General features: G+C 38.4%; 1 protein-coding gene across 1 annotated transcript; it reads right to left on the reverse strand.

Annotated features, from left to right (window-relative positions):
* Nucleotides 1-1,422: 1,422 nt before the first annotated feature.
* On the reverse strand, nt 1,423-4,150 carry LOC108997761 (calmodulin-like protein 11). Its single transcript, XM_018974139.2, has 4 exons — nt 3,953-4,150; nt 3,486-3,643; nt 3,268-3,345; nt 1,423-1,746 (listed from the first exon to the last, which is right to left on the reverse strand). Exons 1-4 carry the CDS (start codon nt 4,026-4,028, stop codon nt 1,612-1,614), a joined length of 447 nt encoding a protein of 148 aa, XP_018829684.1. The 5' UTR covers nt 4,029-4,150; the 3' UTR covers nt 1,423-1,611.
* Nucleotides 4,151-23,337: the final 19,187 nt, after the last annotated feature.

Raw genomic sequence — 23,337 nt, forward strand, 5'->3', positions numbered from 1 at the left:
AGAACTATTTTCCAAGTGGAAGTGAAGTTCCGACAGCTCACTGAAGAATGAGTTCGCAGTCGTATATTTGGATCCAGATAGCCGTATGGTTATGTCATAAAAAATTCTTAAAAATTCAACAAAGTAGCTCACACTGGTCCAATCATGTGCGTCCGGTGCACCAAGCCCCTGTCTTGTTGGCTCCAACAAAGCATACCTCAGGTCCCCATCCTCGACCTCCATCCGCTCGAATGCTTTTTGGTATTTTTGTGCCACATCCAACATCATGAATGTAGAGCTTCATCGAGTCGGAACGTCCAAGCACAACATACTAGGCCTCAAGAAGCCTGGGGTGTTACAATGATGCTACCCTCTGGTCATGTACTAATGGTGCACATTGCCCCTTGTCCTTGAGTCAAAGCCATCCAACTTGCACAGGTCCACGGACTAGTCACTCATTGGCATCACCTGACTAGCGATAACACTTCGCCTATACTCATCCATAGACTAGTGCAGTACCTCGCTTGGGTTGTCGATGTAGGGAGCTCAGGTCCATGGACCGTGCTCATGGTGCACTAGATTGAGGAGCAGTGCGTACGTGTGACAAATGACAGTGATTCGGGGACTAGTGCGTACGTACATCGAGAGCATTGGCCCAAGGACCAATGCTTTGCAAAATGGACCAATCCCAACGACTAGAGCTTTGCATCAAGGACCACTGAATCAAGCATTTGGCTCGCGCATGCCTTCCACAATAGTTCTAGTAGAAAGGGCTAAAGACCTTTTTTCTTTTTACAAAAATATATTTTTTCTTTTTCACGTACTATATGACCCAGCAAATTAGGCTCCAAGCCATGAACTTTGAAGCAAATTGTTTTATTTTTTCCAACTAAGGAGCACACACTCCTTATAGCTCATTACAAACGGATTGAGGACTAAAAGATTTTGTGATAAATGAGCATCAAATTTGAAATTTTCAAATTTCATGAAGTACATTTTTTCTTTACCAATTTTTATATTTATTGTGCATTAATCACATGAGGAGTGCTACATTCACACAAAAAATGTATAAAAGTAATCTCACAAACTGATGTGGTTTCATTTGATCCGTTAGATCTAATTTATAATAAAATTAACTTTATAATCTGACAAACCACATTAAGTCAAAATAGTTTGTGGAATTACTTTTATGTAATCCTTGTGTGGCTGGAGTATTTCCCTAATCACATAGACTTGATGTTTTGATCTTATTAATTCCATTGTGCATATTATAATTTGTACTCCATCTGGAACCCTTAATAAGTTTATGCAAATTACAATGCTTGCATAGATTGTAATCTTCCTTCTTAATACTCCTCTCATAAAAACATTGAGGAAGGAATGATCATTAGCTTTTTCAAACTAATTTTTTTTTTAATCAAGTTCACTTACTAAATGATCATTAGCTTTTTCAAACTAATTCTAAAACATGATGCGGCAAGCGTACTTTCAAATTGAAATCTACTCTCCTTTTGGATCGATGTTCTCAAATATTTTATGCTTAAAATCACTAGCATCAACGAAAGGAAAGGCATGCGGGCATTCAAAATGTTTAAGGTGCCATGCATGACTCTATTTTTATTACGTTTTAAATCAATTGAGCATCATCATCCTTGCAAACTCTTCATAGCTGACTTGACCATCACCATCTAAATCAGCCTCTTTAATCATCTGCTCAGCCTCTTCGTCCGTCAATCTCTCCCCCAAATTCATCATTACATGTCTCAGCTACATAACAAAAAATGTCTTTGTTTAGCCAAGGTAGGTATAGTAATAACCGATCATGGCATGATGAGTCATGTTTACATATATTCATTTGAAGCTGAAATAAAAGCTGGAACAAATTAATCATGAAATAAAAGTGATACTTTTATAATGTCCTTAGCTGCTAATTGATTGCATTACTTTTCTTATACATACCTTTGATTCCTTTAATTCTAGAGTTCTTTTTAGGAGACAATTAAAATATGATCTGATACCAACGTAGGACATGAACATATGTGTCAGTTTTTATTGTTGTCAAATGTTTTACATGAAAAAGAATGTTCTCTTCTAGATATATAACATTATTCTTTGGTTTGTGATGTGGCACAAATGATTGTTAGATAAGAGTAAAATAGCAAATAATTTTTCAATCATTTCATGTCACATAAGTAGATGATAAAAATGATAATTAAGGCGCCCCCGTTTGGATTGAGAAATCATCTCATCTCATCTCATTATTACAACTTTTTCAAATTATAAACAGAATATAATAAACAATTCAACTTTTTCATATCTCAATTTAACTTTTTCAAATTTCAAAACAATAATAATATTAAAAAATAATATTCTAACAATATTTTATTCAACTTTTAACTTTTATCTAAAACTATCTCTTCTAATCTCACTCTCCAAACGGGGGCCAAACGGATTATTGTGACAAAAAGGGAATATTGTGACTAACTCAATGACGTTCCACCAATGAAAGATCAAAATTTGCATGTCATACATGTGGAAAAACTTTGGGTTTTTGGATTTTTAAATAAGTGCATGGCACGTAGAAAATTATATATTACAAGAAAACTGTTTATTTGTTATTAGGTATTTCCTACCAAAATGATTATTTCTTACCAAAACAATTCTATTGACAGAAAGAAATCATGCATCATTGCATCATGTTGATTGCTTTTATCTCATACGTACGTCTAGTACAAGGCTTGATCGGAACTGTTGGCTGAGATCATTTCTAAAGTGATCAATAAGGTCAAACTCATGATCACTCAAAGAAAGTGAAAATGGTGAAATTCAATGTAAGAGGCATTTCACATGCAAATTCCACAAGTACATAACTACACAAGAAGAAGCACATGCATATTTTTAAAAAATAAATAAATTGCTCACTCACATAAAAATTGGAAAAAAAATCCGTGATAAATTAGGTTATATCAATAAAATCTCAAGGCTTCATTACATGCAAGATGCCTGCATGCGTGTATGAAACAAAACGAGAACTAAAAACAGAGGAAAGGCAGAGAGCGGAGTGTGAGAGGCCTAAAGGTTAATAAAATTAATGTGGAAGTAATTTGCATACAAGTTTTGTTGTCTTTCATCTTTTATTTTTGGGTCAATTTCTTCCTAATTATAAGTGAGGGTTAACAATAAAATTATGAAATACTGCTAGCGGTATGTTCGTATGCTCAAACGCAAGTGTAAGAGAAAACAGAAAGAGCAAGAGTATTTTATATGGCCAACGCAGGCAAGGCTCACCTCATTAGCTGAAATATATCCATCTTGATCCCTGTCAAAGACTTTGAAGGCTTCTTTTAGCTCCTCGGCAACATTTTCCTAATAGAATCACATCCTCATCAACATCGTCTAACAAATATGTAAGAAGCTCTAAAGATAAGAGATAAACCTCCAATAATTTCTGTAAAAAATTCATATTATAACATGGACATAAATTATAATATTGTAACGTTACGTACCTTCATTTTTCTTGCCATAATATTCAAGAATTCTTGAAAGTCTATGGTCCCATTTCCATCAGCATCAACTTCACCAATCATGTCTCGAACTTCTTCTTTTGTGGGGTTTTCATTCAATGACTGAATGATCGTTGCCAATTCTTCCATAGTAATGTACCCTACAGCATAAGTACTCAGACTAAGTCAAACAAAACTTATGCATTGTTTCTTCTCCTTATGTTGCGGGAAAAAAGATCTAATTCTCAAATTCGGGTAAGAATATGAAAGGTTTCATTATATGAATTTTGCTGGGCGGGCGTGCGTGCTTATATACGTGCTATTGAAGATTCAAAGGCCAAAATCGCCTCCGTATCTGTCAAATATAGAATTCCTATACTGCAAAATATTGACCGTAAAATGATGAACCATGCATTACACACAATATCAAACAAGAATTAATAACAAACAGATGATTGGTAGAAACACACCGTCCGAATCCTTGTCAATGAGACAAAAGGCTTCTCGGAACTCTGCCATCTGATCTTCTGTCAACGCATCTGCCATGCTAGCTGGGTTTAAAGCTTTGATACTGTACCTAATCAACTCAGAGACACACAGAGCCGCTGCTTAATTTCCACGGGGAGAAAACTGCTGGGGTTTGAAAGAAAGAATGGTTAATTATTAAAATTGGGTTTTGGTGAAGTTATCATATATATAAGAAGTTTCTCCATTCAAAGCATGCAGTTTGAAATATATATATATATATATATATATTGTAATGGTCAAACACGCGTGCGAGAAATTCCCATTCAGCAACGTTGAAGAGTTTCTAGAAGTATTGAGTCTTGGATCAATGGTTCAACCAGAGAAATTTCTATATCATATTTATGGCCAGCATGTTTTGATACAGAAATACTCTCAGAATAATGTACCCTACAGCAAAAGTACTCAGGATAAGTCAAACAAAACCTATGCATTGTTTCTTCTCCTTATGTTGCGGGAAAAAGATCTAATTCTCAAATTCGGATAAGAATTTGAAAGATTTCATATGAAAGAGATAAACACATAAAGTGATCATTAAAAGTTGATACCGGAAGAGAAACAAACACATAAAATGAATAGTCATACAACGTCATTTATGCCGCACGCCGGCATTTTCGAATGATATCAAGTACTTAATAAATATTGTAGAACTCATTTCATATTATTTATCTATTTTCAATTAGGAATATTGGTTAGGAATTTAAGGAGATTTTCATTATGGGTGTTTTTGAAGTAATAGCTTGAAGATTTCATGATATGAATTTTGCTGGGCGTGCGTGCATTCGTGCTTTCGAAGATTCAAAGGCCAAAATCGCCTCCATATCTGTCAAATATAGAATTCCTAAGCTGCCAAATATTGACCGTAAAATGATGAACCGTGCATTACACACGATATCAATCAAGAATTAATAACAAACAGATGATTGGTAGAAACACACCGTCTGAGTCCTTGTCAATGAGACAAAAGGCTTCTCGGAACTGTGCCCCGTCAACAAGACCATGACTTTGGTTTGCATTTTTTATTTGTTTTTGAATTTGGAAAAAAGATATGCTCTAGTTAATAATTCTTGGAGTTGAACATACTCCTTGGTTTGAACATAAATGATTCATTCTATTCTAAGTGTAGAAAAAAATACGCCATCCACATCACTAATGTGACACGATTTAATTTTCAAGATTCAAATCTGTAAATTTTTCTTTTATAAATTAAATATTGAGTGTGTACTCCACACCAGCTTATAAATTGAATTTATTAATATAAAAGACCCATTTGAAAGATGAATGGTCACGTAGAGAAATGATGAAAGGTAATTTGGATCAAATTACATGCAGTACTTCGGTCATTTTTAGTGAAAATATCATACATTGAATACGTGGGGTTAAAAATTGAAAGGACGTGATTTACTCGTATAATCATCCCAATAGATCTCGTCCATTCATTTTCATATATAATATAACACATACAAGTGATTTTTTTTTTATAGGATCTAAGCTCAATTATTTGAATCATATGATTTGCTAAAAAATAGAGATACTTAAAATAATGTAAATAAAATAATATAAATGAAAGTGAAGATTAGATTTAGGCTGCGTTTGGATGTTAAACTGAGTTGAGTTGAGATGACATGAAAGTTGAAAATTGAATAAAATATTGTTAGAATATTATTTTTGAATATTATTATTATTTTGAGATTTGAAAAAGTTGAATTGTTTATTATATTTTGTGTTGAAATTTGAAAAAGTTGTAATGATTAGATAAAATAAATTGAGATGAATTGAGATAGGTTTGTGATCCAATACGAGTACAAAATGGAAAAGTGCTCCCCAGATGCGAGCACAGTGTTGGGGCAAGCAGAAGTGCCCAACCTAGGGGTCGTACCTAACGCGAGCACCATGACGAGAAACAAAGCTCGCCCCCTGAAGTGCAAAAATTCTTGCCTCCTCGGAGATCACCGTGATGGAGCATGAGGGTTTGGCCAAGGGTGAGAAAAAGTGCTCCCTTGGGTGGAGGGGCCATCAAAAGTGCCAGCAACCAAAAGTGCTATAAAAAAAGGGCTAAAAAGAAATAGATAGTGGAGGGCTGACATGGCGTAGGGATACTTTTCTTTCTACGGCTTGGAGGTTATTAGGGCTTCTATGGCCTTAGTCGCTGTAGGCTGGCGACCCCTCGGTACAGGGGTGGACGAATGGTACATTGCAGCGTACTGAACGTGAGCCTATCGTAGGTGTAGCTTTTGTGGACGTGGTGGCTGCGAATCTTCAATTGCTACCTGAGGTGTTTGTACCTCCACGGGAACCTCGATTTCAGGATGGCACAATGTTTTTCATTTTTTCGAAGACTGAGATTCAACAATCTACAGAGCCTTTTTGGTTCTCGGTGGTACTGAAATTTCTTCGTTGACGGCCTTCACTCGATAAGGTTCGTCCGTTTATAAAAAATCGTTGGGGGTTGAGATTGCTGTCCGTGGTTGGGCAATTGCGTAACCCTCGGAATGTGTTGGTACGGAATGCAAAGGAGGAAGATTTTATTTCTGTGATGGCGAGAGGGAACTCCGAGAATCATGGAAGCCCTTTTCAGGTTTCTCACTAGACCCCGAATTTTGTCGAAGACGAGGATTCCCTGTGGGTTCCTGTTTGGATCACGTTGTCGGGTTTGCCGCCTAATTATTTTTAGGAATCGATGTTACGAAGTATGGGGAATGGTATTGGTCGATACCTGAAGAGGGATAATGCCACGACGTGTGTGACTCGCCTGAAGGCCACGCACATCTGTGTTGAAATTGATGTTTCACAGCCTCTATGGAAATATTTTTGGTTGGGTCCCCCGGGCCTTGCTACAAGCCACTTTCAAGAAGTCTATTTCGAATCAACCCCATCGTATTGTGTTTTTTGTAGGAAACAGGGGCATGTTGAGGCTCGGTGCTCCAGAAGGAACGTCTTGCGGATGGGGAAAAAATAACTGTTATTGGGTTCGTGTAGGAGGCGGGTAAAAAGAAGGCTATCAACAATATGTGGAAGGCTGTAGGTAATCATAATGGTGATGTAACCAATAATGCGTCGGAGATGGTGGTGGGAGAGTCTTCAAAAACCAGACGAGAGGTTATTCTCGAATCCATCCGTTTGATAAAAGAAGGGTCCAGCAGGAAGGTATCTGACGTCCAGTACGTCTCGATGGATGGGAAGATTTTTGAAGCATGTATGGAAGAATATAGAGAGGAACCGTCTAAGGGGATGCTTTCAGAGGAAGTGCAGATTCAGGCTAGTGTTGGGACTATGAGTGAAGAGGAATTAGAGGATCCCGTTTCAGTGAAGGCAACGCTGAATAAGCAACTGCCAAATTAGTATGAATTAACATATGCTGCTTGTGAGGGGGACAATTAGGAATTTTTGTGGAATTCAGCGCCAAGAAGTAATTTGCGCCTAGTGGATGAAGCTCTGGAATTTGAGTTAGGTGGGTTGGGAGATAAGGATTTTTTTGAGGGGGAAGACGTGAATCACGTGGATTTTCTATCCAAGGCTGGGTCTGAGGGTGAATTTGAGGAGGAATTGAATGAGTTAGCGACAAAATCGTTTGATTATGATCCAGATACGCATGTCTCATTGAAAAAAGTGAAAGGGATACAAAAAGGAAAATCGATTGTGGTATTGGAGTGCCGCACTCGTTCCAAAAAATTTCTTTAGTTTTTTTATGCAGATGCTTACCTGGAATATCATTAGCAACAAGGGCATCATGTGATGACTGCATCTGCAAATCAACTCGATTGGTGTTGTCACTGCTAGTCGATCCTTCATGATCCTACAACTTCAAGGTGGTGGTGCCATGTTGTGCATGCTGCTCCAATAACCCCCGCAAGATGGAGAATAGATGTTCACTATTCCCATCTTGGAGAGGTGTAAATAAAGGAGATAAGAGGGCAGTGACTTGGTGAAGATGTCAGCAAGCTGTGAATGAGTTGAAAAATGGGCAGTTTTGATGCTGCCTTCTAGGATTTTATCTCTGATCAAGTGACAGTCCACTTCAATGTGTTTTGTCCTTTCATGGAAAACTGGATTAATTGCTATATGGAGTGCAGTTTGATTATCACAAAACAAGTCAACAACTTGAGGATGAGGAATGGAATGATTAGAAAAAAGTTTTCTTAGCCAAGTAAATTCTGTAGAATTGGAGGCCATGGCACGATATTCTGCCTCAGCAGATGATCGTGATACAACAGTTTGCTTCTTAGAGCACCAAGAGATAAGAGAGTGTCCCAAGAATATGCAATAGCCAGCGTCTGACTTTCTCGTATTGGGGCAAGAAGTCCAATCAGAATCACAATAGCCTCAAAGATGAAGTGGTGAAGTGGAGGAAAGCAAGATGCCTTGACCAGGGGCATTTTTTAGGTATCTTAAAATCTCATGGGCTGCAGCAAGATGGGTGGTGGAAAGGTGATCCATGAATTGACTGAGGACTTGGGTGGGATAATTGATGTCTGGTCTGGTTATGGTGAGATAAAGAAGGCAGCCTATGAAACGTCGATAGGCAGTGAGATCAGCTAAGGAGGTCCAGAGGTTTTGCTGAGTTTGTGGTTTTGGTCCATGGAAATTTTCGAAGGCTTAGAGGCCAAATGTGCTGAGTCAGCAAGTATGTCTAATGTGTATTTTATTTGGTAAAGATGGATACTAGATGGTGATCTAGTAACCTCAATGCTAAGGAAATACCTTAAGGGGCCAAGGTCTTTGATTTTGAAGTGATAGCTTCAAGAAAGTTTTGAGAACAGAAATGGAGTCAAGAGAATTACTTGCAACCACTATGTCATCCATAAGGCTGTGAAGTTGGCACCATTAATCCAAGTGAAAAGGCTGTAATCAGCCTTAGATTGAGTGAAGCCAAATTGAATTAGAGAGGTAGACAACTTTTCATACCATTGGCGTGAAGGTTGCTTGAGACCATAGAGGCTTCGAAGCAATTTGCATACCTGACCAGGTTTGCCTTTGTGGTAGCCTGAAGGCTTTTTCATGTAAATTTCTTCTTTGAGTTCTCCATAGAGGAATGCATTGTTGACATCAAACTGTTGAAGGTGCCATCCTATGATGGCTACTAAGGCTATAAGTGTTCTCATAGTGACCATTTTAATCATTGGTGAGAAGGTCTCATGGTAGTCTATACCTTTCTGTTGTGTAAAGCTTTTAGCAACCAATATGGTCTTCTTTCTCTCAACAGTGCCATTAGATTTATACTTGGTTTTGTACATGCACTTGCAATCTATGAGAATTTTACCAAGGGGTAACTTAGTGAGGACCCATGTGTTGTTAAGTTCTAAACCCTCAAGCTCAGTTTTCATTGCCTTACACTAGTCTAGGTCTTTGGTAGCCTATTTGTAGGTATGTGGATCAATGTGTGAAGCCATAGTAGAAGAAAAAAACAAAAAGAGAAAGTGGGTGATAAATGATCATAAGGAATAGAGGCAAACAAGGGAACTGATATATCTGAGGGAGAAGATGTTGTGACCACAGATTGAGTAGGTGAGGCATATGAAGCTTGCTGACAATGAAAGACTTTCAAATATTGAGGAGCTCTTCTTGTTCTGGTTGATCTACTAATAGTAGGTTGAGGTGTAGGAACTGAAGGGGATGGTGGAGGGGAAGAAGGGTGTAGAAATGATAGGGTCAAAAGAGAGAGGTGGTGAAGGGGAAGATACTTGAGGGAGTGGCATAGAATTTGTATTGGTGTGTGAAGGGGTGAAGGAGAAGTGGTAGGTTGATTAGAATAAGTAGGAAAAGTGGAAAAGTTATCATGAAGTGGCAACTATGAAGGAGGTAAGGGAATACTGTGGTGGTGAAAGGGGAAAATTTGCTCAAAAAATGTAACATCTCTGGAAATAAAAACTACATTAGTATCAAGGTCAAGAAGTTTGTATCCTTTTACCCCAAAAGTCAACCAATAAAAAAACATTTCCTGCGACAAGGGTCTAATTTGTTTATGTTTTGAGATAAGGTGGAGGCAAAGCATAGGCAACCTAAGTTCTTCATGTGGGAATATATAGGGTGAACTTGAATAAAAGCTCAAAGTGTGTTTTATTGGATAGCAAAGGACTAGGAACCCGATTGATAATGTATGATGCAGTGAGAATGTAGTCACTCCAATATTGGTTTGGATTTGAAGGGCTCGAGCTATATTTAAAAGGTATTGGTGCTCCCTCTTGACAACCCCATTTTGTTGTAGGGTTCCACACAAGTTTTATGATGTATTATCCCTTTCTTATTAAAAAAATCCCTCATTTGAAACTCAAGGCCTTTGTCACTTCTAAGAACTTGAACTTTGGTGTGAAATTGGGTTTCTACTAAGTTGCAGAAAGCTTCAATGCATGATCTAGTAACTTAGCTTTGAGTAGGTAGATCCAAGTATCCCTAGAAAAGTCATCTACAATAGTCAAGAAGTATTTGGAACCATTATAAGCTTCAATTGAGTTGGGTCCCCATATGTGATAGTGGATAAATTCAAAGATGTGTTTGCTTTTATGATTGCTAACAGGAAATGAGAGTTTATAATGCCTTGCAATGGGACAAACAAGACAAGGGTTTTCATTAGGAACAATAGATAAATAGTTCTTGATAGAGGGATTTGAGAGTACATTTAATTTGGTATGGGTGTATGACCCATTCTAGAATGCCAAAGATCTGAAACTAAATCAACATTTCTGTAACTAGTAGAGAGACAAATATGTTTTTATGTAAAGAAACAGAAAAGTGGTCAAGAAGAGCTGTTGGTGACACTGCATCAGCTAGCAAGTGGTATAAACCATTCTTCACCTCACCCATGCCAATCATGGTCCATGACAAAAGATCCTTAATAAAAACAAATTTGTGAAAAAAATATGAAACAACAACAGAGGGAGTTAGCCAGTTGTTTTGCTGAGATCAAAATAAAATTAAAAGAGGGGACACATAACACATTATGTAAGATTAATGTGTTAGTGATGTTGACAATGTCAATGTGAGTAACAGGTGCTATTTGGCCATTGGGAAGTCAAACCACAAAGGAAACTTGAGATGTAATGGATGAAAAAGATGAGATGCTATAGATCATGTGATATGTAGCACCAGTGTCAATAATCCAGGGTGAGTATGTGGGTGGTTTGTGTGCTTGAGTAGATGAAGTGAAGCAAATAGGAGTACCATTCATGGTGGAAGGGTGGGTACAATCTGCTTGGACATGATTGACTGAGTGATTGGCAATAGAAACCTCATTTGATTGCAATAGAGACAAAAGTTGCTAGTATTGATCCTTTGTGAAGGTTAATTTCTCATATGAATAGTCCTCTTGCTCAATTGAAGTCAGATTGGCAAACAAAACCATTTTGCTTACCCTTAACATGTAACTTGTGCCCAGGTGAGTAGTCATGTAGTTTATAGCATTTATGTGCTATGTGTCTTGACATGTTATAATGAGTGCAAATTGGGGCTTAGGCATTTCCTGCTTTGAAGAAGTTTTCTAAAACATGACCTTTGGATTTTACAATGTGTACAGTATGATCTGTCACGTTTTTGTGGGTGAGTTGGTCTGGGAAGGGGTTTGTATGAGAGATATGCCTACTTAACAGCAAGAGCCATTGAGCCAGGAGGGGGGAGACTAGAGAGCATAAGATGCTACATCTCCTGCTGCTGGATCATAGAAACAATTTTATTCATGGGAGGCAAAGGATCTAACAACATAATTTGGTCACAGGTGACATTATAAGATTCATTTAAACCCATTAGGAATTGTATTACACAATCCCTTTGATATCTATCAAGTAAGACAGTAAGTTTTCCGTAGGTACAATCAAGCATAGGGTCACATATAGTGAGTTCATCCCATAGAGTTTTAAGCTTGCCAAAATAAACACTGATAGAATCATGTTCTTGTTGCAAACCTGTCAAGGCCTTTTTCAATTGAAAAATTTGATGCCCATTTTGTTGAGTAAATAGATCCTTTAATTCTTCCCAAATCTACCTAGCATCATCAACTGGTGCAATGCTTGATTTCAGAGTTTGGCTGATGGAGTTTTGTAACCAAGAAACAACCAGATCAATACAGCGTTCCCATGCATCATATAATGGATCAATAGTGTCTTTTGGTTTTAGTGCCATTGATAAAACCAAGTTTATTCTTAGCATGAAGAGCTCTGCACATAGCTCTTGACCAAGTAGTGTAGTTCTTTGTGGTGAGCAGATCAGGGACCAAGGGGATGGAAGGATTATCCCCATGATCAAGTCGATATGGGTTGATAATGTTGGTAAAATCATGAAACATAGAATTGGTTGGGTCGACAACCATTTGAAAACAATTCTCACTCTACTGCTTTGGTACCATGTAAGAATAGAGGAAGAAGGAGAAGAAAAACAGAGAGATAATTGAAGAAAAGGCTGCTTTTTCTCATTCATTGTACCACTCGTATTATAGATTGCTCCTAGCTATATACTAAAAAGAAAAACAGCCTAACCAACGAAGGAATCAAAGAATATTCATCATATTTGTACAACTCAATAACTAACTCTAAAAATACAAAAAAATACATAATAACTCAACTAAATGGAGGGCTTTCTAGTAAATTAGTTACAATAGTATCATCAGCAACAAGTGCATGACATGATCACTTCATCTGCAAATCTACTCCATTGGTGTTGTCACTGCTAGCTGATCCTTCATGATTCTGCACCTTCAAGGTGGTGGTGCCATATTGTGCATGCTTCTCCAATAACCTTAGCCGTGGGTCGTGGAATATGTAACATACATTGAATCACTCATAGCATTAATTAACACGTATTCTTTGTACAACTCATGCATATCCATGCAAGTTAGTACAATAAGATCAACCACAACATGCATACACTATATTCTGTCATAAAACTGAATCTTTAAGTATCACAACTATGAATTCATGGCATTATCACCTATCCTTCTTTCCCTCACTTAAGCCATAATAACAACAACCAAATCCCTTAACAAAAGAGAAAGGGAAGGGTGTTACCGAGAGTAGAAGCTTGCTCCAATGAGTGGTGGAGGTGCATGGCTTAATTAACTAGGGTTGAATTGGCTCGACTTCAATGCTTAACTAGGGTTTGTGTATTGAGGTAAGGTGCATGAGGGCTAGGGATTTCAGTTTAAAGGGGAAGAGAATGAGGCTTATGTTTTATAATGTGGGGAAACTAGGGATATAGGGGAGGCAGCCCTAGTGCTTATTGGTTGAGTACAAAGTTTGACATTGGTGGGAGTTATGGTTGTGGTTTGTTTTCATAGATGAGATGAGTTGAAATTAAAGTTAAAAATTGAATATAATATATTTTTTTAATATTATTTTTATCTTAAGATTTGAAAAAATTGAATTATTTATTTTATTTTGTATGAAAATTTGATAAAGTTGTAATAATTAAATGAGATGAGATAAGTTAAAAAATGTTGTGAAAATAAAGGAGGTTGTGTTTTGAGTAGGATTAGGTAATTTGAATGTGACTTGGAAGGAATTGGACGATGTGGGGGATTTGGCTAGGGCTTTAATGGGTTTGGTTTTATGGGGTTTTGTGGGTTTTGGCAAAGAAATCTTTGAGCTTGCCCACCTCCTAATGGGCGGGCCAACACTCCTCTTTAAATCTAAATGTATAATTCTTGGTCCAATTCTATCCACCCACTAATAAATCTTCCGAACAATAAAGACAATTAGCCTGTTAGCCTAAGTTTTACTTCTTACTCTAATTAACTACCTGTAATAAATAAAAACCCTAAATAGAGTGATATCCTAGTGAAAAAGCAATGGTTCTACCAATAACTACTCCTAGAAGGGTGAATAGGTGTAATCCAATTTTGATGGTCTTTTTAAAAATAGAGACAAACAAATAGTTAATCAAATAACACAAATAATCAACACAATGATTTTGGTCATGAAGTGGAAATTGATTCAAAAAACATCTTCAAATTCTAAAACCGCTCCGTGTGTAAGGCACCAGCTAAAATTCACTATAAAAAAAGTTTGTTACAACCAATTTAGAGACACTCAAAAAATCTTTGTAGTAGCTAAACTTGGCTTGCAACATCACATGTGACCCACTCTATCTCTACAAGCATGTAGTGCCGGAACTCTGACTTTTCTATAGCTTCCCATGAGAACCTCCCGATTTCTGCATCAACAGCAGCTCCGGACTCTTCCAGCCAATCAAATGTCCACTTCAATGGACTTTGAATAAGATTTGATCTTGAGTGTGGTGTGGTGGAGATATGTTTGTCCAAGAGAGATTCACAATGTGGGGAATGTTTCTCTCTATGGCTCATGAAACAACTAGGGTTTTTGTTCTGTTTCTCCACACCAAAATGGGAAAATAAACAGATCACGGCATTCAAAACCCTGAATTTTAGGTTGTCTTGAACATTGGCTCGAGTGAGGTGTCGAGCGCAAGTCGAGCACACGTTGTCTATCTGAAACGGCTCGAGCGACACATCGAACGCATATCGAGTGAACCTCTCTGGAAGAATTCTGCTCGAGCACCATGTTGAGCACACATCAAGTGAACCTCTCTGGATGGGTTCTGCTCGAGCGCACATCGAGCAAACCTCTCTGAAAGAGTTCTGCTTGAGCGCTGCGTAGTGCGCACCTTGAGCGAACCTCTCTGGATGGTTCCGCTTGAGCGCTGAGTCGAGCGCATATCGAGCTAACCTCTCTGGATGGTTCGACTCGAGCGCCAGTTGAGCCGTGTTGAGTACACTTCAATCCTTTTCATGTTACACTGCTTCAACACTAGTTGCAATATAATGTTACACAGGTTTTCACAAGAATATGTCAATCAACTGATTTTTCCCTCAACAATCTCCGCCTTTGGCATTTCTGTGACAAAACCTCTAACCTATACATATAACCTAATCTTGACACACCCCAAATAGGATTCCCATGATTCAAGCATAATCTTGAACACATTGTGATATTTCTGCAAATACTTTGCAAACGGTTAAACGTACTAAGAAAAATATGCAAATAATCTCAGAAGCATAAACAATGTTTGTAGCACAGTTTTCATAAAAGACTTTTCATTAAAAAATTAATCAGACATTGAGTTCAATTAGACAAACAATGGCATCACAAGCAGCATGTGATACAAAAATAAAAGCTGCTCCCCCACAAAACAATGTGTTACTAACAAAAACAAAAGCTGCTCCCCCTACATCTATATCACTCCCCCTAAATTTATACTACTCTCCCTTTTTGTCACAACAAGCCAAAAATCTCAATTATCACCATCACTCTGACTGCCACCATCATCATCATCGAGGCGCTCTGCTATATCGTTGAAGCGTTGAGACACAAGCTGCTGCAGGCTTTCAACTTTAGCATCAAGGCTATCAAACAGGGCTTTAAGGCAGGCAAGGTACTCAAGGACCTGCTAAAGGCTGGACTCGGTCGAACCTGGTGCCGATGTGAATGGCTCGAAGGCAGAGGGCTCGAAGGCTGAGAGGAGGGTGCAGGAGGATGCTCAACATTCAGAGGGTGATGGGTAATGTGAGCACGACTAAGCTGCATGGTCCTACGACCGATAGGAGCCTTAAGAGGGATTCTAGGCTCATGAGGAAGAAACGCAACTGACTGAGAAAGGGCTAACCGAGTGATGAGGCAGGCAAATGGCAAGCCAGTCCATACTTTGGGGGAATTAAAGGCCTCAAGCAAGACCTGATAAAGATGACTCCTCAGATCCAGGGAGACATCATTGTCAAGACTCACATCACTCTGATAACTAGTAGGTTACAGATTTGTAAGGACAATCCTATTGAGAATAAGATATTCATGTGAAAATCTTATAGTTAGAAGTGGTGACTTACCATCCCAACCACTAGATGTACCATAGAAACAATCACCAATGATAGATGGACTAGGAGGAGATGTCCTTGTATAGGGATACATCGGATTGGACACACGCGGGGCATTTAGCAGGTTTGCTAGCATGCCCGAAGTCATCCAGAAGACAATGCTCTGGAGACTAACATTGAAAGAGCCATCATTAGAGATGGCATGAATATTGGAGTAAAACTCCTGAACCAACTCCACAGAAGGAGTGGGATGACCAGTGGTCAAGGCCTGCCACTTGCTTGACTAAAAAATATGTGGAATAAAAGTCTCAATAAGCTCACCTAGGGTGACTTCACGCTCGACAATAAGAGAACGGTTAGAGAAGTTCTGAGTATACAGTTCTCTTGCCCGAGCATTGTGGAAATTTGCTTGAGCAGGGGCAGGAGGATTTTGGCATGGACGAACACGTTGAGACATGACTTTGGCTGTGGACAGAAACAGTGACCGTTAGACAAGGCTAAAGGTATTGTGAAGATCTGATGTATGCATGTCTAATATGCCCAATGCATGATCCAATGCACATGCCTAATGTAAACAAATGTATGCAAATGCACATGCACATGCCCAATTAAAAAAAAAATTGTGTACGTTGCCAAACTTGGTTTTTTTTTTCTAACAAATTTAGCACCTTTTTGGCATTTCATTGAGCACTTCAAGTCCCATGACCCTCCCTTATACAAACACAATTCCAAACCCAACAAACACAATGTCAAGGTTGGGTTTTAACCCCACTGGAAGTCCCATGCCTCAATGTCAAACATTATCCCAAGACTAGGATAGACGTGTAATGGACATGAAAACAATGCTATGTCAATGCATGATAAAATTAAAAAAAAGAAAAGAAAAGAAAAACAAACAAACAAACAAACATCATTGAGGCATTTCACCGAACACTTGGAGTGCATCCAAGCAAAACCAAAATCAAAACTACATGGGAGTTCCAAGAACCTCCTAAATACAAGAGTGAGAGAATCATTCTCTACACCCAAAGCACAAACCAACAAACACCCCAAATCATTTTCTCCATTCTGAAAACCAAAACAAAATGCCCAAATGCAACAACCTGAAATGGGAAAATAAACAAACCCTAATGCCGAAATTAGAAAAATAAACACAAATGAGAGAAGCTTACTGTGATTAGCAAGGGATTTCTTGAGAGAAATCTAGTGAAAAACACACGGAGAACAAAAAGGGAGAAGTCGCACGAAGAGGGGAGAGGAAATGGCGCAGAGAAAAGAAACGGGTTGGGGAAAAAGAAAATGATGCGGGGGCTTTTTAAAACGTTTTCGCTCGAGTGAAATTTAAGTTTCACTCTAGCGGAAGCCCAAAATTTTCATCAACTGCTTTAATTTCTCATTATGATTCAAGTATTAATGTAGTCAATTCTCAAACCAAAAATACATATCAAATGTAGAAGAGCATCATATTCCCATAAAACATGCAGATAATAAAAACAAAGTACCACAAGTAATAAAGACATGCATGTTTAACAAGGTCCTTGCTCAATCAAGAAATTTCAACCGAGAAGTGTGAGTGGGGTTGGGCTGTACAAGAAACCATAAATGCTTGGGAAGCTCTTCCAAGATACAGAAAGTCAAACCTAATGTTGCTAGAACCTGGATGCTTTTGTTTGATTACCTGTATCAATATCAAGATACCTGATTTCCTTTTTTTTTTTTTTTATTTATAACATCATCTCTTTTTCTTTGCAATGATATACAAGATTTTTGCACAAGGGAACAATAATGAGGTTGTCTAGCTCGTGGTCAATTCTGTGTGCAAGTAGAGCTTCCTAACACTTTTGATTGCCTTCCCAAAACTCACAGTGGTGAAATGTCGATTGACTGAGCTGGGAGTGAATTGTATGATGCTAGTCACAAATTACAAAAGATACACATGTTCGAAACCTTTGTAAACCATAGGTATATGATACAATTCTCAAAAGACACATGCACCTAGATTTTTAGAATTAACAGCACCAGCAACTTATATCACAAAAGACACATGCAAAGGCAATAATAACAAAAACAAAAGCTGATGAAAGCGAATAGCCACAAAACAACAAAAAATGCATGTAAAGCATGCAATGCATATTTCAACCCTCAGGTCAATGCATAAATATCAATAGCCTTTCTAAGTAATTCAAACCGAAGCCCATCCAAAGGTTTGGTAAAAGGCTCGGCTAGTTGGTGTTCGATGGGATTGTACTCAAGAGTCACAACATGTGTTTCTACCAGCTCTCGAATAAGATGATGTCTAATGTCAATGTGCTTGGTTTCAGAGTGTTGGACAGGATTTTTTGAAATGTTTATGGCACTGGTATTGCCACAATAAATGCTCATCACACCTTGAGTAACGCCATAGTCACATAGCATTTGCTTCATCCACAACAATTGCGTGTAACAGTTGTTTGCAGCAATGTAGTCAATCTCAGCCGTGGACAGAGATATGAAATTTTGCTTCTTGCTCATCCAGGCAACATGGTTCGTGCCAACATAAAAACACCCACCAAAAGTGTCTTTCCTATCATTTGCATTACCTGCCCAATCAGCATCTGAAAAGCCTGCAAGCTCAGTATTAGAGACTCTAGAATACTACATCCCATAATTGGTTGTCTCATTCACATAGCGAAGTATGCATTTGACAGCTACCAAATGTGAAGTTAGCCTTTCATACCAAGCTCTAGGAGCTTGTTTCAAACCATATAAGGCTTTCTTCAACCTATAGACATTATTAGGATATTTTGTATCATTGAAGCCCTTTGGTTGTTCGACGTACACTTCTTCTTAGACGATCCCATTCAGAAAGGCACTCTTGACATCCATTTGATACAGCTTAAAACACTTGTGGCAGGCAATGCTTAACAATATTCGGATAGATTCAAGTCTGGCAACCGGTGCAAAGGTCTCGTCAAAATCTATTCCTTCCATCTGGGCATACCCTTGAGCAACTAATCTTGCTTTATTTCGCACTATTATACCATTCTCATCTGACTCATTCTTAAAGATCCACTTAGTGCCCACCAAATACCACACATTGTTCCTCACAAATTGGTTTATTTCTTCATGCATAGCATTCAACCAATTCTCATGATTTAAGGCTTCTTCGACTCTTTTTGGTTCAATTTGTGAGATGTAGCTTGAGTGAGCCAATTGATTTATCACTTTCCTCATCAGCCTCATCCCTTCATTTATTTTTCCTATGATGTTATCCTGAGGATGATTTAACTTCACTCTCGAAGAAGGCTCCTTTTGGTTACTCACCTTTTCATTTGAAGAGGTCTCTAAGTTCTCATTTAGTGCACCAAAATCTTCTTGTCTAGTTTCACTCGGTGGGTGAGTTGGCTCTTCCTTGTTCAATTCCTCTCCAAGAGCATCATTCACCACCACATTTATGGACTCCATGATGGTTTGGGTGTGTAGATTGTGGCTCCTATAAGCACGACTGGTTCTGGAATATCCAAGAAATATTCCCTCATCACTCTTAGGGTCAAACTTAGCTAAGTTTTCCCTATCTCTCAAAATGTAGCATTTACTTCCGAACACCTTGAAGTATTTTACATTAGGTTTCATTCCTTTCCACATCTCATATGGTGTTTTGGAAGTGCTTGGTCGTGGATAGACTCTATTCACAATATGACATGTTGTGTTTACAGCTTCTCCCTAGAAGTGAATTGGTACATTTTTACTGTGTATCATGACTCGTGCCATTTCTTGAATAACTCTTTTCTTGCTTTTGACCTCTCCATTTTGTTGTGGAGTGATAGGGGCAGAAAATTCTTGACTGATATCTTCTTCATCACATAAACTCTCAAGATTTGAGTTTTCAACCTCTCTTCTATGATCACTCATAATTCTGACTATTGCTTTCCCTTGCTCATTTTGAAGTTTCTTGCACAAAATTCTAATCACGTTGGGAGCTTCACCTTTTTCTCTCAGAAATTCTACCCAGGAGTATCTGGTGAAATCATCTACCATTACCAGTATGTATTTCTTTCCTCCCAGGCTCTCAGTTCTAGAGGGTCCCATAAGATTAATGTGCAACAACTCTAATGGTCATTTGGTCAGGATAGCCGTTGTGTTCTTGTGAGTTGTTCTAACTTGTTTTCCCAATTGACATGACCCACATATAGGAGTATCCACTTTACCCAGCTCAGGTAATCCTACCAACATCTCTTTCTTGGCAATTTTAGACAAATTTTTATGATTCACATGTCTAAGTCTTTAATGCCAAAGGTGAGGCGCCTCACTCTTAGCACTATTGCAACTAAGGCTGAGCTCCGACTCCGACAGAGTCGGAGTAGCCTTTGTTGACATGAGTTGATGATACTACTAGATAATACGATGGCTTCTAACCTCTACAGATGGGTCAGAAGCACCTGAGGAAGCTGTCGACCCCGTCGGTCTCGAATGTGAGGAGCTACCAGTACCAGCTGCGGATGAAGGCTGACAACTATTGTTGTAGTGATTATATAGGTCATCAATATTACTTTTTAGCACTCTAATAAACTATGCAGCCTTCACTGCCCCGAGGACGGTATTTACCCAAAATTCTAGAACGGCTAGCTTATATCGGGGGTCAAGGACCACAGCCACAAATAGCAATCTATTTATCTTCACAATATTTCCCCAATATTTATCATATTTGGTCTTCATCCTCGTAGTCATAGCAGATAACAATCTCTTAGAGTCAGTACAATTATTTTCCAAGTGGAAGTGAAGTTCCGACAGCTCGCTGAAGAATGAGTTCGCAGTCGTATATTTGGATCCAGATAGCCGCATGGTTATGTCATAAAAAGTTCTTAAAAATTCAATAAAGTAGCTCACACTGGTCCAATCATGTGTGTCTGGAGCACCGAGCCCCTGTCCTGCTGGCTCCAACAAAGCATACCTTAGGCCCTCATCCTCGACCTCCATCCACTCGAATGCTTTTTGGTATTTTTGTGCCACATCCAACATCGTCAATGTAAAGTTCCATCGAGTCGGAACGTCCAAGCATAACATACTAGAATATTTAATCTTAAGATCTTCTGTTATTGCCTTAAACTTGGCAAGCCTTTGAGGGGAACCCCTCACATATCTTACAATATTGCGAACTCAAGTAATGGAATCATCAACCTCTTTTAACCCCTCAACAACTGTGAGGTTGATGATATGAGCACAGCATCGAATGTGAATAAACTCGTGGGCCCGAATGACATTATCTCTCACCGTCGTGTTTCGCTTAAACCAATCAATTCCTGTTTCATTGGCACTGGCATTGTCAACTGTAATACATAACACTTTTCGAATTCTCCAGTTCTTTAAACAACCATCCATCTCTGCCCCAATGGATGTACCTTTATGATCCACAATATCTTTAAAACCAATAATTTTTTTATGCAAAATCCACTCATTGTCAATGTAGTGTGCTGTGATACACATGTAGCAGATGTTCTGTATGGAAGTGCACGTGTCAGTCGTAAACGACACTCTCTGGCCAGTGGTAATAAACATCTTCCTCATCTCCGCCCTGTCCTTCTTATGCCTCTTCATACAATCTCGCATCACTGTATACCTTGATGGAATGGGAAATCGTGGCTCAACAAAATTTAGAAACTTTCGAAAGCCTCTTTTCTCGACTGTGGTCAATGGAATCTCATCAGTAATTATTATCTCTGCAAGCATGTCCCTCAACATCTTCTCACTGTATTGAGGGATGACCGATTTCTTAGTTTGTGTACCATCAGTGGCTGTAGAAGTTTGGTAACTAAGGTTGGTCTGATCAGTGGCTTGCAATCCCTTTGCTATCTTTTATTGTTGGCAACCATTTAGATGTGCTATTAACACACTGGTACTTTGCTTCTTTAAATTTCATCCACAAAGTGATTCACAGTAATGGCATCTTGCTACCGGGTTTGCAACATCACTAGGAATTTTGTTGAAATGCTTCCATGTCCACGACCTCTTTTTAGAAGGTCGTGGTGGTTGATCTTGCTCAATGGGCATCTCCTCATCTTCATTGAACATATCCTCATCCTCTATATCAACTAGGAGTGGGAGTCGACTACTTGCACAAGAAGTAGTTGCTCTAGATGTAGCTGCTCTAGATATAGCTACCCTAGATATGGCTCTAGGGGTGGAAGTACCCACCGGTGTAGGAGTTGTAGCATTGGCATCCGCCACATCCCCTTGTGGATGATCCATGTCACAATCAAAGAGGCTAAAAAAATAATAATGAAAAAAAAATTAGTTTAAAAAATAACTGCCTTTATTAAACGTTTAAATTAACAAAAAGATATAAAATTATTCATTGCAAGAGGGCACATCACTATTAAACCTGCAAATGTCACATGATTTATAGAAATCATTAATCAAACGCTTTATCATTCTCTTTACTTCACACAAAACAGGCCAAGATCTTGGGCTGCCATGAGATTGGTATAGAAAGCATTAATCGATGTCATTTTCTATCCAAACTTGTAACATACTGAGTATTGTCTTTAATTTCCCCAAGAAAATGAAGTGTTGTAAAGGAAGAAAATGAATATTTATTGCTATTACATTTCAATATATATATATACACCATATGGTTAAGGCAAAACTATCAGAGTGTAAGGCTTATTCCAGAATCCACTCAGTTGGTGAGAGACTGAAGGAGGCCCAGCATATAAACAGATCACTTTCTGCACTTGGAGATGTCATCTCCACTCTTGCACAGAAGAGTACACATATTGCTTATAGGAATAGCAAGCTTACTCAAGCTTACTCAGAGATGCATTGATGATACTAAAAGCTTTGAGGTAAGCCATAGCAATTATGAAGTTGTTCATTTCAATAATTCAAATTATTATAAAAAAGAAAAAAGTCACAGACTTGCACATTGCTTAGGAATAGTTAAATTTATTAAATTAAAAATATCATATTTTACCAAGTTCACATACCTTATACACTAAATAGAACCTTTAAAAGAGTTGGCACCAATTTCCCATTGAGAATTATACTTGCAAGTGTTCATTAGTCGAAGTTAACATCTCTTACACATTTTATCAAACACTATGCATGCATACAACACAACTTACAAACACATCATACATTTCATTAAACACATTTCCTTACTACAAATTTACAAAATCAATTCAGAAGAATCACAACAAAATACCAATTCACAAGAGAGTGAGAGACATTTACATAAAATTAATTAATTAAACTACTAAATTTAATTCTAGGGCTCGAAAGTTCGGAACCCCTCACTCTCACTGTAGGCTGAAGCTCGGCTTGAAGTCGTACGAAGTAGCAACGAGGAACGGTGGCAACGGAGACGCGAGAGAGACGTGAGACGTAGCATGGCAGCAGAGCACGGATGCTGCAGATAAGAGAGAATAGAGAACTGAGAAGTGAGAAGGAAGAAAGAATAAGGGAATTGGGGGGGGGGCTCTTGCGTTTTGGCCCCCTCCGCGCGATAAAACGATGTCGTCCCACATTACGGCGTCGTTTATT

This window comes from Juglans regia, chromosome 8, assembly GCF_001411555.2.
Source record: "Juglans regia cultivar Chandler chromosome 8, Walnut 2.0, whole genome shotgun sequence".
Taxonomy (NCBI): Eukaryota; Viridiplantae; Streptophyta; class Magnoliopsida; order Fagales; family Juglandaceae; genus Juglans; species Juglans regia.